At 37.6% G+C, this 12,577-nt stretch overlaps 2 protein-coding genes across 3 annotated transcripts; both read right to left on the bottom strand.

The window, feature by feature from the left end:
- Nucleotides 1–5,164: 5,164 nt before the first annotated feature.
- LOC131785815 (alpha-(1,3)-fucosyltransferase fut-3) lies at nt 5,165–12,556 on the bottom strand. Of its 2 annotated transcripts, none has more exons than XM_066169064.1 (2): nt 12,449–12,556; nt 5,165–7,655 (listed from the first exon to the last, which is right to left on the bottom strand). In XM_066169064.1, the coding sequence occupies exon 2, from the start codon at nt 7,556–7,558 to the stop codon at nt 6,335–6,337; it is 1,224 nt and encodes a 407-aa protein (XP_066025161.1). In that variant the 5' UTR covers nt 7,559–7,655; nt 12,449–12,556; the 3' UTR covers nt 5,165–6,334. The 2 variants fall into 2 exon arrangements, with proteins under 2 accessions (XP_066025161.1, XP_066025160.1); XM_066169063.1 differs by lacking the exon at nt 12,449–12,556 and adding an exon at nt 9,973–10,790.
- LOC131773414 (alpha-(1,3)-fucosyltransferase fut-3-like) lies at nt 11,087–12,514 on the bottom strand. Its single transcript, XM_066169062.1, has one exon. The coding sequence runs from the start codon at nt 12,512–12,514 to the stop codon at nt 11,291–11,293; it is 1,224 nt and encodes a 407-aa protein (XP_066025159.1). The 3' UTR covers nt 11,087–11,290.
- Nucleotides 12,557–12,577: the final 21 nt, after the last annotated feature.

Raw genomic sequence — 12,577 nt, 5'->3', positions numbered from 1 at the left:
ATTTCAATCTAAGTTGTGTTGTGGTCATCTATTTTCTCTGTTACTCTTTAATTAAATCATGTAGTTATTGGAGTTGAAACACTTAAGTTTCTATTGTAGACAATAGCAAAAGACTGTGTGACAATGTATGTTTAAATGGGTGTAATCATCATTTGATCTATCCAAAGCTGTTGTCTGTTTGTGGAGCTGAGTTTTAATGTTTTCAGTGATAACAAGGAAGGACTATTGTGTGATTGACTTGAAAGCAAATCAATCTTGAAAATGCTCTATTAAACAATAGTGAATGCACAGAATTTTTGATGTGGCTTTCCTGCTATCCTATCAGTTGTATCTATAAACCTTAACATAAGTCAAAATAGATGTATTCCCTACTGGTTTTTAATGAAAATCACATACAACCAATTCAGTATACTTAGAACATAAATAGTACAGCTTCACTTGTTGAGGCAATTAGCTGTATTTAAACGAAATACAAGTCTGCAGGTCATTACAAAATACAATTTGTATCATGTTCATGTGCAAATGTTGACAGAAATGAAAGGAAATGAATGATGAAAACTCAAAGACAAAAACATGACTATGAAGCAATGGAACCATCAAAGAAGAGAACATTATTACAAAAGAAAAAAGTAAGGGATTTGACAAATAAACATGAGCTAAAGATGAAAAAATTACAAAAGTGCAAAACAATGGACCCTACTATGAAACAAGTTCTGCTGAATAAAAAAGCAGATCAGCTAAAAACAATGGATACTGCTAAGAAACAAGATCTGCTAAACAAAAAAGCAGAACAACACAAAACAACGGATACCACTAAGAAGCAAAAACTTCTTGAGAAATGAAAAAAGGAATACAGCTACCATAGTAGCAAGACAGTCATTTCACGTGTTGAACAGTTTTAAAAGAAAACGATGGAAGGTCCATTAAATATATGTTGTGTATGTAATAGAACACTTTATAAAAAAATCTGTCTTAAAATTGAACACAAGAAGCTACCTGCCTCGAGATATTTTTAAAATACAATCATCATATGATTGAAAAGAATATATCTGCCAGACCTGTCACTCAGAAACCATACAATGAAAAATTCCATGTCAGGCAATTATTGTGAACAATTTTAATGTTAATTATGTACCAACTGAGATTGGAAATCTTAAAAAACTGGAACAAATAATAATTGCATGGCACATTGTATTTGATAAAGTAATAGTTATGCCAAAAGGGCAATAAATAAAAATTAAAGGTACTATATGTAATGTATTGGTAAACTGCGAGAAAACATGTCATGAATTGCCTTGTCCTCCTGAACGACCTAGTATAATTCTCCTTTCATAGCTCTATATCAAGTGACACACAGTTGTCACAGTTTTGTCATTAACATTAGGCAACGGACATAATTTATTTAATTTTAATAATAAGTTCTTATATAGCGCATTAAAATTGAACTCTATGCGCTTTACAATTACAAATTAACAAAATTTCGATAAAAATCCTATACATGCAATTCGCTACTCTATCTAAACTAATGAATTATTACGTGTTATGCATATGTTTGACAACGTACGATATCAAATAATCTGGTGGCTTAATTTTTGAAAAGATAAGTTTTCAATAAGCGTTTAAAGGAGTCAACAGATTCGGCGTTTTTTATGCATTCAGGTAGTTGGTTCCACAAATACGGTGCTGCGTAGGAGAATGCTCTTTGCCCATACATTTTAGTTCGAATTGTTGGGACCTCAAGTAGATTCATATTTGATGAACGGAGGTTTCGTGCTGGAATATATCGACTAAGAAGTTCAACAAGATAGGTTGGAGCCATGTCATTTAGTGCTTTGTATGTTATCAACAGTATCTTGAATTGAATTCGTTTTGTGACCGGGAGCCAATGAAGTTTCCTAAGTATAGGTGTTATACTGTCTCTTGATTTGGCACCGACTAACAAGCGGGCAGCTGTGTTTTGGATCCGTTGGAATTTTTCGATGTCACAAATCGGTAGACCGTACAATAGGCTATTACAATAATCAAGTCTCGATGAGATAAAGGCGTGTATCAATCTTTCATTTTGCTGCGTCGAGAGGTATTTACGAACGCGACCAATATTTCTGATTGCTAGAGACGACGATTTACAGATGGAATTTATATGCGAGCGTAAGTTCATCACAGAATCAAGCATGACGCCTAGGTCTCGGACAGTATTAGATAAATTAATGATATCATCTCCAATATTGATATTACAGAAAGGAGGATTTTTTGAGAAGCGTGAGAGGAAATGAATGATTTCTGTTTTTGAAGGGTTGCACTGCAATCTGTTTTTCTTGGCCCACTCCATGATTGCATTAACACATGATTTCAATCTTTCCATGCCTAGCATTCTGTCAGAGGAGTTTATCTTTATGTAAAGTTGCGAATCATCGGCATATATCATACAGTTTAGGCCATGTTCAGCAACAATGTCTTCTGTAGGCGAGGTATACATTAGAAAGAGTAGTGGACCAAGTACTGATCCCTGGGGTACGCCGTAGGAGATATGTCGAGGCTTAGAGATGGAGTGTTTGATCTTCACTGACTGAACACGATGTTCTAGGTATGATTTGAACCATTTTAGTGCGATACCTCTAAATCCGAAACGTTTCTCCATTCTTTCAAGTAATATGTTGTGGTCGATCGTGTCGAACGCAGCGGAAAGGTCTAGCAAAACAAGTACTACTTCTTCTTTTTGATCTACAGCTCTTAGGATGTCATTTGAGACTTTTATTAAAGCAGTTTCAGTGGAGTAGTATTTGCGGTATGCTGACTGCATCGCTGGAAATAACTGGTTCTCGGCCATAAATCTGTATATTTGATTTGCGACCACCCTTTCGATTGTTTTTGAGAGAAAAGATAGATTTGCAATCGGTCTGTAATTTGAGAGACAGTTCGGGTCCAATGAAGGCTTCTTTAAAGATGGACATACCAGGGATTGTTTTAACTGATCAGGAAATTCTCCGTTAGCCATGGAGGCGTTGATAATCTTGGTTATAATTGGCGTCAAGTGTGGAATTGACTTTAGAATTCGTGTTGGAATGGGATCCAGTTGACAAGACTTAGTTGGAGATTGAACAATAAGTTTGTGAACAATATCAGCAGATACAGGTTGAAAAGTTTAAAACATAACAATCAAGTTTCATTGAAAAAGAGAAGCCCGAGTTCACGCAGATATGCGTCTAGTTCATTTTGGCCTGTGTAGAGTGGTACAATGCCCTCACCAAACAGATCGTCCCAGTAGGGTACGTACCTCGCACCAATCCGACTACCGTATAAGGGTATGTATCTCGCGCCAATCAGATTGCCGCATTAGGGTATGTATCTCCCTCCTATCATTTCACAGCATTTGGCTATCTTGCACTAATCACAATGTTTGGGAATTGTTTTCTTGCATATTATGTCAAGGAATCAGGGGGCTATGCACAAAAAAATTACATTAACCAGAAATTTTGGGTTCATTTGATAAGAGTAATGGTTTGTGGCCTTTGCGAAATTAAGGCCGAGATTTATCGAGGGTCCAACATAAGTTTGGCGGGATGCGAGACGAGGCTTAAAATCGAGGCGAGATGTGGGATACGAGAAATTTTAAATGCGGGATGAAAGTAGGAAGACGTAACCGGGATATGACCCATTTCGAAGACGGGATGGGGGATATGACGGGTACAGGCGGGATCATAACATAATTTAGCTCAAGTTGCGCGTCATGCGATATTAGTGACATTAAAAAGTATTTTTTTGATTCAGAAACGAGCTTAATTATTGCTTCCGTGAAAATTGGAGTTGACAGACCTTAATGACTCCCTAGTATCTCCAGTCTTCTCTATGTTTATTATATGTGTTTACACGGCTCCATAGTATGTCTGGTTTTTTTGCCATCGTTTTAATTTTGCTCTCACGAGTATGTCTTTGAGTGAACCCCCTTTCTGTACGATATTATGGGCGGTTCTTTGAAGATTTCTCTCAGCAATGGTTGTTGCCGCATTAAATGTCAACTGCTCATAAAGATTTCGTTACGGTTTTAAACTGTTGGGTAGTATTGTGTTACACAGGGCAAGATCCTATCAGTTATTTTTCCCTGTTGGAGGAAGGCCCGTTTACGTCCTTCAAATTTCACCTCAGAGGGCGGGTTGTCAATAAAAAAATTCGGGTAGCCTCTCTCTGCCAGATATGTTTTGAACTGTGTGATATTCTCTTCAGATTTTTCTATTGAAGCCTTTCTTTGCTCCCGATTGGTGACGAGTTGTGTAGAACGTGCACTAGAATCCCTCTGTTGGTTTAAGGTGGATTCTCATGTCGAGAAGATATTTCAGCCATAAATTTGATTGTTGGGTGGTGTTGAACTAGTTAACAACACCTCTGCTAGTGTGCAAGAGAGATTCTGTCGTCGGTGTAGAGTTTCCAAACGAGCGGTTTGTTAGCGCTTTTATCTAGGATTTGCATTTCATTTAAGCCATAACGATTTTTACAAAAGTTAGTGCTATTTGAATATGAAGTTGATGAAGTCTACTGCATCTTCGAGATATGACTTCAGCTGTTGTGCGATTGGCTGAAGAATTTCATCTATGAACCAGGAAAGCTTTTCTGTCGGTCCTCCCATGAATGGATTTTCTGTGTCTATAAACACACCGGGGAACAACCGTTTTTAAGCCGGCTAAATACGCCTTAAGCAAGTCTTTGCCGTTCTCATTAATGAGAAGACATTATCAATATTGTAAAGGCTGTAATTTGTTCGGCAGTTTAGAAAGGGCAGTGAACTAGAGCAACTTGGGTTTCACAAGGCGGGATCGGGATGAAAATGTTCGTCGCAGCGGGATGGCGGAATGGTATGAAAAAATAGTGGCGGGATGCGGGATCGGAAAACTATATTTCGGATTCTCATTTATATTTGACTTTTTGTATCATTTTTAAGCGAAAATGTGTTTTTTTCCGCTCCTTAACTCACAATGCACACGCCGAATAACTTCAATTATCGGTTTAGGTTGAGCACGATATCATGAATTATCAATGCCGAGGTCTGAGTTATCTACTGAAGCCGAAGGCTGAGGTTGGTAACACAGATACGAGGTTTGATAAGTCATGACATAAAAAACCGAATTCAATAATTATATCATTATACACTTTTTAAACAATCTGCAAAAGAACACATTTCTGAGGGTCTCAACGACCGATAGCCGTAAAACGGCCAACAAATTTAGCCATTAGGCGTAAAATTTACAAGTTTTAACCAATAGTCGTAAAAAAATTCTGATGATAGAGATGGAATGATATTAACCGTTAACCGTTAAATAGCCAAAATTTTAACCTTAAGCCGTAAAAGTCATCACCCCTTTAATACCCTAACTTCTCTCTGAATTTGCAAAAGTTTGAGAGCATTAAACGGCGAGGGGCTTGGAAACTTTGAACTCGACATGATTATCAGTCTCGATAAATCAGAGTTTTCATTGTAAGTCTAATGTACAATAAACAATTATTCCACGAGCGCGAGTTGGCTAAACCAATGAAAACTCTTGAATTGCATTGTCCAATGATTCAGTTCTTAATAATAATTATATACATTAGTATTACTTTGAAAACTCTGATTGGTCAAGAACATTCAGTCAATGAAGAGTCCCCCTTAAACCAACTCGCCCTTACTTTTCTATTGCCTTTTAAATAGAGTTCATTTCTGCCTAGGCCTTCTCGTATTCGGTTATTAATCCGCAGTTTACATATATGACTTTGTTAGATTCACAATCATTTAGAAGGTATAATTGTCTGGGAATAGTTAAAAAATGAAGTTTTAATTATAAATAGCCATTTGAAATGAGGAAACGGAAGGGAAATTTTGCAGTTCAATTAAATTAGACTTAAGGGGCGTTTTAATTAAAAGCATGTTTTTTTAATTTAAACCCCATTCACACGGAAGCTTGAAGACGTGTTGTTAAAAACGTTGAAAATTGTTTTCATCATAAAAGCTGCTTAAACCAATGTTTGTCAACTTCAAATTAAGCAAATTGAAAATAAAAGCTAGTGTCTGCTTGAAACTTAAGGAAAATTCAGTTCTTCAGTTCTCTGTTTCTGAATTTCATTTAGTTTAACCCAGTTTTACGAAACACTTTTTGCTGCTGTGAAGAATTGGAGTACTAGTTGTTTTCATCTCCTTCATTGTCACTCTTCAAATTCTCGCGCCTTGACTCAGTTCAGAGAGCCCAGAAAAAGACCCCTTCCTAAAGTCAGTTTCTTTTTGTTGTTCAAATCAGTGATTCACTTTGTCTTCCAGGAGGAACTGGAAGTAACATTTGAAAATCAATGGATATTCGACATACACTGATCACTCTTCCTCTCTATCTATAAGATGTAAAAGTTTTCTCTCTTTCTCTTTGCAATCAACATTATCGTTCCAAAAAGTCTTGAATATATCTTTATAAAATTTGGGTTGAACACATTCATTATGAAGAGCATCACATATGTCACAGGCTGTATATGTTAATCCCAAGATCCCTGTATAAACGAATTCTTTTTTCCATGTGAAGTATTCACTATAGGCAGTGTCATTTTTGTCAAGGTATAGCAGGTATTCTGCCAAAGCCTTAACAGATGGAAAGTCTTGCACACTTATAAACGAGCCTGGAGGGACTACATCTGGTGTGTAGAAATCTCTTGTTAGTGTTATAGGCACTGAATTCCAACCAAGTGCACGCCAAAATTTCTCAGTAATGTAATCAGTACAAACGCTGTTTTCAAATGCCAGATAAAATTTATATGAGCTGAAAATATCATCGCAATTGCTTGATGGTTGGCATTGATTGTCTTGGCCAAAGTTTTCCGAACAGTCGCCATAAACATCAACTTTAATGTATTTGAGAAGTTTTTTTACGTACTTATCTCGAGTTCTTCCACAATTGGAAACAGCCCATAACACAAATTTGTTTTTCTCAGCTGCATAGTCAGGAATTCTCGCTGGTCTTTTAGCTGACGGCAAATGGATATAATGTGCATAAGGATAGTGAAAATCTGACTCCCTTTTAAAAGTTATAGTCCAATTAAAGAACCCCTCCGGCAATGAAAGAAGAAGCTCCAAATCTGGGTCATTGATAATGGATTCTTGGTTTAAAAACGCCATTCTTTGCTGTGGGCACCGGTACTTGTGAATCTGTTGAATTTCTTTCGTTCTTAAATAACTTGGCATATCACGAGCATGAAAAATAACTAGATCACTTTTTCCTATATCGTAGATATCATAGGTTATGTGACATTTTTTGGTCGGACATTTCAAAAGATACTCTTCCGTGGAAGTGGTTCCGGGCCATGGCTTGCTACCAAACATAGGAGTGTAGAACAAAATGGTTTTGGTGGCATTACTGAAGCAAGATCGATCGGAAGCGATTTCTGTCCTGTTGCTGCAAAACCAAGGCTCGAATAATATGTAGCTTGTTTCATTCTGAAGTATTATAATTGAGAAAAACGATAAAAGAAGAAACATGCCCACCAGTAGAGTCGAACGCTTCCTGTAGCAAAGTGGTAGTATTTTTCCACTGATTCTTGCTATGCCCATTGCCAAAAGATTTAATAGCAAAACACAGACTTGCTCGGGTGGATTTTGCTGTTCACTTTATAGGCTTTTGGATGGCACGTCTAGGTCTGTCACGAGACTGAAAGACAAAAAAACCATTTCGGTGGATAGTTTTCATGAGTGCGTCAACGTAAATGACTGAAAAGCTCTCTTGGAAACATTTAGGCGCTAGGAATTTGTTTAAAGACAAAACTGGTATCAGCAAGGATTTTATGTATTTGCCATTCTAGCTTACATAAGTTTAGGAATATGAATGGAAATAATATGTAAGTTAGTTAGAACCTTGTTTTATGCTATATTGTGATGGCTAAAAACACAGAAATCCAACATTAACAAAACTACATATTTTTATGCGTTTTATGGGTGTTCACATCGCAAATTGTCAGGTTTTGGTTTCAACAACTTGCGCATCGTTAAGGGTGTAATCGCATTTTTTCTCCAAGCTCTGGCATAATTAAGACAATTTAATAATTTAAACTTTTCGTCAAAGAATTCTTGAGCTTGGATTAATTTGGACTGGCTTCAATTGCTAACAATTATTTCTTGGAAAGCTATATGGAATTAATTCTTGGAAAAACTATATATCATCATTTCTTATTGTACGAACAAATTGCAGAGCCAGCCAATAGTATTGCGTAAAATCTTTATTGATTTTATCGTAGGTAAACATTGGCGACTGGCTCAATCAGAAGCGGACGAAATTAATTTTGTGCTTTTCTGCGAAAAGAAAACCTGTGGAATTCAGTTCTGCGTATCTTTTATTTCTCTCAGTCAAAAGAAAAAAAAATAGTGGTCAAATTAAGTGCATTCTGAGGTATTTTTGTTCCGAGGCAGAAAACTTACCAGATAAAAGCTGGAGAACACCATGTAAACTAAGACCGTTGCGTTACAATACCAATATGTACTGAGCTACTGTGAGGCGAGAAGTGACAGAATTGGATAATAGTGGAATTTGGCTTGTGCATGCGAAGTAAGATTTGGATTCCAGCGGCTTAATTTGGCGAATTTTGCAAACGGAAATTCGATTAATTATTTATGCGTTAATTATTCTGCGGAGTTGGATGTTTACCATAACTGTAGATCTCTCCGAGGTTTTCCGGAACCTTGGCTTTTGAAATGAGAGCAACCTTGCATTGCTGCAAGACCAATAATTACAAGTTCACAGCCATGTCTCATTTGTAGGTTAAATACTTTATACATGAGTTGGCCATAGGTATAATTAAGACAATTTGATGCTTTTCGTCAGACGATTCTTGCGCTTGAATTAATTTGGACTGGCTTCAATTGCTGACAATTATTTCTTGGAAGACCGATATGGAATTGATCCGTGGAAAAACAATATGTCATCATTTCTTGGATTCTTTATTGAAATGCAGCTCGCGGCAGCGCAGAAGTGAAGCTTCGAGCAGAGGATGGCGAGCGTTAAAAAATTTCGACGAGCATCGTGGGGAGAGTCGATTGAAATTCGACGATGAGCTCGTCTCCAAATAATGGTATCAGATCTCGGGCAAGGAATCGTCACCGAAGAGCAACTATTACATGCCATGGAATCATATCCTGTTGTTTACATCAATTAATTTTTTTGAGCCGTGTAGAGAACTAAGCAGGCTTAATCAAGCAAAGCGAAACCAACACCCTGGAGGCAAACGAAGCCGACTGAAACATCAACAGTCCGACTGAAACAACAACAGTCGGTAAAGTTTCCGCACAGCCCCATACTATTGTAAAACAAATCTGTTTTCCCAATGGAAGTGTATTGTTTTTGTTATTGTTTTCTCTGTTCAAGAACTGAATGTATAATGTAGGATGGGGCTGTGCGGAAATTTTACCCAACAGCCACTCGTTTTAGCGAGTTTCGTTCCATATCACAAACCTTTCAAGTGGGTCTCTAAGAACTGCTTCGAACGCCTTTCTACCGATTGTATCTCAAGTCAAAGAATAATAGATGTTAAATCTAACCCTTGGTAATAGAATGAAGAAAGATGTTTTTTGTGTCATGTCACAAATGAATAAAAGGAACAAATTTCTAAAGAAACTATGGTGCTGCGCTGGTGCACTGTCGGTATAACAAGATAATTTGGTTCTATCAACTGAGTTATAATGTAAATTGGCCACTGTAAAGAGGTATCCAGGCTGACGTTTCGAGCAGCAGCCCTTCTTCAGAGCGAATGAAGAGGGGCTCAGGCTGGAAACGTCAGCTTTAGAGTCAGGGTATCCTTGGGAATATGTCGACTCGTTAGACATGCATGCTAATTCACGAAAGGTAGATAAAATGAATATGTTTGACTTGTCGAATTCTTTTAGCTTGGAAGAGGCAGTGAAAGCTTCAAAGTAAACTCTTCAATTCTGCGTCAATTACTACAAAGTCAAGCGAAACTGAAACAAATCCTACTCACCGCTGGAATCCGGCGAACTGATTTAGCATAAGGACAAAAGACAAGGCGACGCGGCTGCTTGACCGTTATCGACGACCGGAGTATTGGAATCTTCGTGACGTCATTTTATGGATTTGGCATGCACACGCAGATTTGTAAACATGGCGGCAGCTCATGGCCTTCGACTTAAGGGGCGTTTTGACCAAAAGCATGGTTTTAAATTTAAACCCCATTCACACGGAAGCTTGAGTCTGTGTTGTTAAAAACGGTTGGAAAATGGTTTTCTTCATAGAAACTGCTTAAAGCGATGTTAATGTTCTTCAAATTAAGCAAATTGAAATATAAAGCTAGTGGCTATTTGAAACTTATGGAAAATTCAATTCTTCAGTTCTGTGTTTCTTAATTTTTTCGGTGGCCCACAACTGTCACGGCGAAAGAAATAACCTCGCAGAAAAACAAAAAGACTCACGGCTAAAGGGAAGAACCTCACGGCCAAAAGGAATAGACCCACGGCAAAATAACAAACCTCCTTTTGCCGTGAGTCTTTTCTTTTTACTGTGAGGTTTTTTCTTTTGCCGTGAGTCTTTTCCTTTTTGCCGTGAGTCTTTTCCTTTTTGCCGTGAGTCTTTTCCTTTTTGCCGTGAGTCTTTTCCTTTTTGCCGTGAGTCTTTTCCTTTTTGCCGTGAGTCTTTTCCTTTTTGCCGTGACAGTTGTGGGCCACCGTAGAATTTCACTCAGTCAAACCCAGTTTTACCACAGGAAACCCAAGTTCCAGCTATGAGATGATCATCTTACGAAATAACAATCATGGCGAAATTATAAGAACTTGTATGGGAATATTTACGACCGCTCCAAGGAATAAAAAATTCTCACAAAAATATCTCACTTTACTTCCACAGTGCATTGCCTATTATCTGACGTAGCTACGTTACTCGCGAAAATGGGTTCCATTCAACGTAGCAAGCGGTCAGATAACAACCAACACACTGTGGAAGTGAGGTGAGGTATTTTTCGTGAGAATTTCACTTTCCCATACAAACTCTTATAATTTCGCCATGACTGTTATTTTGTAAGATGATCACCGAACACCTGGAGCTTGGGTCGATTGTGGTTTCAAAAAACTTTTTTTGCTGGTGTGAAGTATTAGAGTATTAGTTGTTTTCATCTCCTTCATTATCACTCTTTAAATTCTCGCGCATTGACTCAGTTCAGAGAGCCCAGGAGTAGGCCCCTTCATAAAGTCAGTTTCTGTTTGTTATTCCCATCCGTGATTCACTTTGTCTACCAGGAGAAACTGGAAGAAACATTCGAAAATCAATGGATATTCGACATACACTGATCACTCTTCCTCTCTATCTATGAGATGTAAAAGTTTTCCCTCTTTCTCTTTGCAATCAACATTATCGTTCCAAAAAGTCTTGAATATATCTTTATAAAATTTGGGTTGAATACATTCATTATGAAGAGCATCACATATGTCACAGGCTGTATGTGTTAATCCCAAGATCCCTGTATAAACGAATTCTTTTTTCCATGTGAAGTATTCATTATAAGCAGTGTCATTTTTGTCGAGGTATACCAGGTATTCTGCCAAAGCCTTAACAGATGGAAAGTCTTGCACACTTATAAACGAGCCTGGAGGGACTACATCTGGTGTGTAGAAATCTCTTGTCAGTGTTATAGGCACTGAATTCCAACCAAGTGTACGCCAAAATTTCTCAGTAATGTAATCAGTACAAACGCTGTTTTCAAATGCCAGATAAAATTTATATGAGCTGAAAATATCATCGCAATTGCTTGATGGCTGGCATTGATTGTCTTGGCCAAAGTTTTCCGAACAGTCGCCATAAACATCAACTTTAATGTATTTGAGAAGTTTTTTTACGTACTTATCTCGAGTTCTTCCACAATTGGAAACAGCCCATAACACAAATTTGTTTTTCTCAGCTGCATAGTCAGGAATTCTCGCTGGTCTTTTAGCTGACGGCAAATGGATATAATGTGCATAAGGATAGTGAAAATCTGACTCCCTTTTAAAAGTTATAGTCCAATTAAAGAACCCCTCCGGCAATGAAAGAAGAAGCTCCAAATCTGGGTCATTGATAATGGATTCTTGGTTTAAAAACGCCATTCTTTGCTGTGGGCACCGGTACTTGTGAATCTGTTGAATTTCTTTCGTTCTTAAATAACTTGACATATCACGAGCATGAAAAATAACTAGATCACTTTTTCCTATATCGTAGATATCATAGGTTATGTGACATTTTTTGGTCGGACATTTCAAAAGATACTCTTCCGTGGAAGTGGTTCCGGGCCATGGCTTGCTACCAAACATAGGAGTGTAGAACAAAATGGTTTTGGTGGCATTACTGAAGCAAGATCGATCGGAAGCGATTTCTGTCCTGTTGCTGCAAAACCAAGGCTCGAATAATATATAGCTTGTTTCATTCCGAAGTATTATAATTGAGAAAAACGATAAAAGAAGAAACATGCCCACCAGTAGAGTCGAACGCTTCCTGTAGCAAAGTGGTAGTATTTTTCCACTGATTCTTGCTATGCCCATTGCCAAAAGATTTAATAGCAAAACACAGACTTGCTCGGGTGGATTTTGCTGTTCACTTTGTAG

This window comes from Pocillopora verrucosa, chromosome 6 (assembly GCF_036669915.1).
Source record: "Pocillopora verrucosa isolate sample1 chromosome 6, ASM3666991v2, whole genome shotgun sequence".
Taxonomy (NCBI): domain Eukaryota; kingdom Metazoa; phylum Cnidaria; class Anthozoa; order Scleractinia; family Pocilloporidae; genus Pocillopora; species Pocillopora verrucosa.
Note: the sequence above shows the minus strand (reverse complement) of the source record. Positions and strands in the feature narration are given on the sequence as shown.

Coding starts and splice junctions, on each gene's coding strand:
- LOC131785815 (XM_066169064.1), bottom strand. CDS start 7,558: ATGGGCATAGCAAGAATCAGTGGAAAAATACTACCACTTTGCTACAGG.
- LOC131773414 (XM_066169062.1), bottom strand. CDS start 12,514: ATGGGCATAGCAAGAATCAGTGGAAAAATACTACCACTTTGCTACAGG.